This window comes from Chanodichthys erythropterus, chromosome 5, assembly GCF_024489055.1.
Source record: "Chanodichthys erythropterus isolate Z2021 chromosome 5, ASM2448905v1, whole genome shotgun sequence".
NCBI classification, from domain to species: domain Eukaryota; kingdom Metazoa; phylum Chordata; class Actinopteri; order Cypriniformes; family Xenocyprididae; genus Chanodichthys; species Chanodichthys erythropterus.
This window is the reverse complement of record NC_090225.1, coordinates 16004796-16009521: the sequence shown is the minus strand read 5'-3', so window position 1 is coordinate 16009521 and position 4726 is coordinate 16004796. Positions and strand designations below refer to the sequence as shown.

Sequence of the window (4726 nt, the reverse complement as noted above, 5' to 3'; positions counted from 1 at the left end):
TGTAGTAAATTGAGAGGTTAAGGTAGATGGATTTATCATGAAATACTCAAGTGAAGCTTGTGCCTGTGGATAGGTTCAACTTGTATTTATACCTTTCTCCTTGAGTCCTCTCAAATAGAGCAGGACAGTGGTTCTGTGGAAGGAGGGGCTCATCTTTTGTTCACACATCCATTAAAAACACAATCCTGCCATTAAGGAAACTGAGATTGTCATTGACAATGCACAGCTAATGTGAATTTGCATCACATTGTTTTAGACCTGCTGAAAAAGGGATAATTTTCATAATAAAGAAATAGTAATTATATTTTTACCACAATTAAACTATCTGTCATCATACATCTAAAACAAATGACTGAAATATTATCTTAAAATATTTAATTCGTATTAAGATTACAGTGTCTATTCTGTTTCAATATTTACTTTACTCGACATTGGTGTATTAGAATAAAGATACATCATACATTTTTGAAAATTAAAATTAAATTAACATTTATTTGTAAAGTAATTTTTATTGAAATGTTGTTTCAAAGCAGCTTAAAATAAGCTTAAATAATGTATCAACCAATGAATGTGCTAAGGAACACTGCATATAAAGATAGAGATAAGTACTATTTTTAAACATTCATTCATTGCAAGCAAAGGGAGAGATTTTTCCCCCAAAAAATTTGCATAGCCCATTTATAAAAGGGTTAATTCTCCCACAAATGTTGTCATTAATTACTCACCTTCATGTCTTTTCAAACCTGTAAGACCTTCATTCATCTTCGTAACATAAATTAAGATAGACAGCAATTTAATCACCACTTTCATGGTCCAGAAAGATATTAAAGGCATACAGTGACACTACAGTGGTTAAACCTTAATTTTAAGAAGCGTCGAGCATACTTTTTGTGTGCAAAAACAAAACATATATAACATGACATACATCTTCTGTTCTGTGTCATTCTCATACATTGTTTACGTTCAGTGCTTCCAGGTTCTACATCAGAACGCCAGCTCAGTATTGGCTGAAGCTGTTCATGTGAGCAGCATGATGCATGCATGTGATGCACTGAACGTAAACAACGTAGGAGAATGACAAAGGAGAGAAGATATTGTTGAATAAAATCATTATTTTTGTTTTGTTTTTGTGTGCAAAAAGTATTCTCGTCGTGTCATAACATTAAGGTTGAACCACTGCAGTCACGTTGACTGTTTTAACGTCTTGAGTATCTTTCTGAACCTTGAAAGTGGTGGTTAAATTGCTGTCTATGGAGGAGTCAGAGAGCTCTCAAATTTCATCAAAAATATGTTGGAACGACATGACGGTGAGTAATTAATGACAGAATTTCCATTTTTGGATGAACTAACCCTTTAAAATACTTCCCCCACTCAGATTTTCCAGAGATCTCCTAGCACCCCCTTGTGGCCCCTTGGAGATTATAGGCAGCCATGAGAGCATATTTAGGGTAGCCTACATGTTTCCAAGTACCATGGATTTGTTTCTCATTCGTAGGCTAATATGTGCCAGATTTAATATGACTGCACAACATACGGACTTTTGTAGCCTATAAAATAAAATTAACAATGTCTTGACCTTAAGCTGTCTATTTAGTAGGCTAAAAGCCATTGTAATAGTGTCTTTCACTGAGATTAGTAGCTACATACTGATCATGACATGATTGGTCATAATGACAGCCGAAGCTAAAGGGATTAAGATGGGTGTATCTCGCTTCATGTACACGCTTTCGACCGAGCTCTGGCTGTTCACGCCTCATTAGCACTGAAAAGACAAGTTATACACAGTCATTGGACAGCAAAGAGTTTAATCTCATCTAAATTAGAAGACTGGCTACATCGACTGCCTTGGTCAAGTTTGTGCTGGAAAATATATGTTTTTATTTTCTTCTCTCTCCTGGTAATCTTTCAATTCTGAAGGACATTCTGTTGGTATATATCGAATTAAAAACAACAACAACATTTTAATATTTGGATTTTCTTTAATTTTATCATTTTCTTTCCTCTTTAGAAGTGTAAGAGCACATGTTACATGCTGTTTAACTGTGACGTCATTCAGCCCTTTAAACATTATTTATTCCTTCACTGAACTGACAGCAGAGACATTTGTTTGGTGTTGTCTTATCTTGGGACACAGAGGGCTTCACCGAAATGTGTTTATCTGTCCAGTGTGCACACTAGACAGAACTTGTATTTAAAAAAAAAAAATGCTGTAGTAAAATTTGATTTCAAAGTGTTGGAAAATGTGTGCATTTCATTAAAAGTATAAAGAGAATTTTTAAATAAAATGAGTTTTAAAAAAAAAGATTAGGCTATAGAATATAAAGTAAATAAAAATATGAGTATCATTAATGTACTGTAAATATATATAACAGTAACAGTATAGTAGATAGAGTAACACTTCTCTATAAATTTAGTTTATTTTTTATAAAATAAACATATTTTTTTATAAATTTATTACAATTATTTTATATATTTTTTAAAATAAATATGCTTAAAATGAAGTAAAAAAATTAACACAAAGTCTTTGATTTCAGTGTTTATTTGTGCACTGATTAACTGCACTATAAACAAGACATTTTTAACACATTTTAAATCCCGTTTAAACTACAGCTCAAAATACATCACCTACCATACAAAACACCGTATATAGTTACAAGATACTATTTTAACTTTATTATTATTAGCCTTCCATATTCATTTTTTTCTTATTGGGTTTAGTACCAAAAATCAATAAGAAATGGAACAGCAATTTAGGATGCCATTTTGGCAAAATAAGACCACAGTGTAGTTTTTGTATGTTTTCCAGCTTTAACTTAGCTGAGCACACACTATACACAAAGATTTGATACAAAGCAATAAAAAAATATGAAAATCTGTGTTTTTATCAACTCATGCATGCATGCATGATGGAAGATTTTCTAAAACTGTACAGAAAAACATACTTTTTTGCAACAATCAAAGCAACTCTACTCCTAGAATGCCTCTATTAAAGCTAAAACACTTGATATCCAGAACCATAAACATAAAATATTACATAGTAATACAAAGATATTTACTGACTCCTGTATCTATGCAAAGAAAGATACAAGTAAACGCGCCATTACTTATCAGTCCGTGAGAGCTTTAGAGGCTTTCATAGTGATAGGAGAAGGAGGAATGCATACAGTTATTTTCCACAGGGGAGTTATAGCGCATAAAGCAAGAATAGGTCTCTGGCTGTAGGCTGTCAAACTGTAGATCCAGCCAGTCTTTCTGAGGAGCCGTGTGTCTGCTGGCGTCGGTCAGGATTCGGTTGAGGGCCATAATGTAGCTCAGGGCCATCTGCAGCGTTTCATATTTGGAAAGTTTCTTGTCCTGACCCCACTGAGGAACCACTTTGCGGAGGCAGTCGAATGCGGTGTTCAGGCCCTGCATCCTCTTTCTCTCTCGAGCGTTGGCCGCCATCCTTCGCCGCATGGCACTCTCAAACTTCTCTGGGTCTCTGGAGTCAGATTCCGACCCTGAATCTGCACAGCTCGGTCTGCGGGGCTTCATGACTTTCGGGGCCGAAGGTCCTCAAAGGCCAGTGCTGGTCTTGAAAACGGATCCTTTGAGGTGGAAAATTTCCTTCTTGTCCCTGTTGTGAAGTAAATCCAGTAGTGGTGCGATCCTTGAGGCTTCTGGTCTGCCATAAGGATGACCGATGCTTATATAGAGCTCTGGTATTAACAGGTGGCAGCAGGTGGAGCCCCACCCTTTTGCTCCATCCAAACATCCATTATTATTAATGAAACACACATATCCAACAGCAGGACTAGTGCACTCAAACTAGCTCCCCACCCCAACCCCCATTAACTCAAACTTTAATGACATTCCAATTAACTTTGGCTGGTCTATCACTGAAACCATGCGTTACAAACATAGATAACTTACCATCTGGCTAGGGCCACTGCAACAACCAGGGGTGGATGACAAGGACCATTATGCATCTTTAAGCAACCATGACATGTTTGCATCTCTTAGGCAAGAACGTTGTTTACAAGTCATTGCCTATATGGAATCAATTTGAGTTTGCCAATTTATTTTATATGATTATAGCTCTCAAAATGCAAATGTATATTTATATGAAGACATTAACCTTGTAATATAAGCTTTAATGTATAATGTTCTGTATATGAATTGTGTTATATATACAGTCAAACCACAATTTATTGAGACACATTGAACATTTCATTCATTAATACAATTTATTCACAGATCTCAAAGTTAAACTTAATAATCTTAATTATGTCAGATATCACTTAAGTAAAACATGGTCAGGTCAAAGTGTCTGAATAATTTTTGGTTCCAAATTTTTATCAATTTTACTGTTAGTCCACTGTATGAAGAATTTTTGGGTATAACATAACATAACAGTTTACTTTATTTTGCTATCATCACTTACATAGCATAAATGAACTAGTGTCCTCCACCCACTAGTAAGAATATATCAAAAATATCAAAAATGTCTGAATAATTTTTGGTTCGACTATAATACTATACTGATATATTAGTATATTTTAGCATATATATCTTAAATTATATTACATAAATTAATATTGATGTTCATTGTTCATACCTTAATGAAATTACATTTAAATTAAATTAAGTTATAATGTTTAGTAGACTGGATTATAAACTACATGAGTAAATTGATGCCAACAACATATGAAAAAACATTTCTGGGACAATAAATAATTGATTTGAG

General features: G+C 34.2%; 1 protein-coding gene across 1 annotated transcript; it reads right to left on the bottom strand.

Annotated features, from left to right (window-relative positions):
- Positions 1-3123: 3123 nt before the first annotated feature.
- On the bottom strand, positions 3124-3534 carry atoh7 (atonal bHLH transcription factor 7). The gene has a single exon (XM_067385268.1). The coding sequence runs from the start codon at positions 3532-3534 to the stop codon at positions 3124-3126; it is 411 nt and encodes a 136-aa protein (XP_067241369.1).
- Between the last annotated feature and the right edge of the window lie 1192 nt (positions 3535-4726).

Excerpts from the sequence above, each read along its gene's own strand:
- atoh7 (XM_067385268.1), bottom strand. The coding sequence starts at position 3,534 with ATGAAGCCCCGCAGACCGAGCTGTGCAGATTCAGGGTCGGAATCTGAC.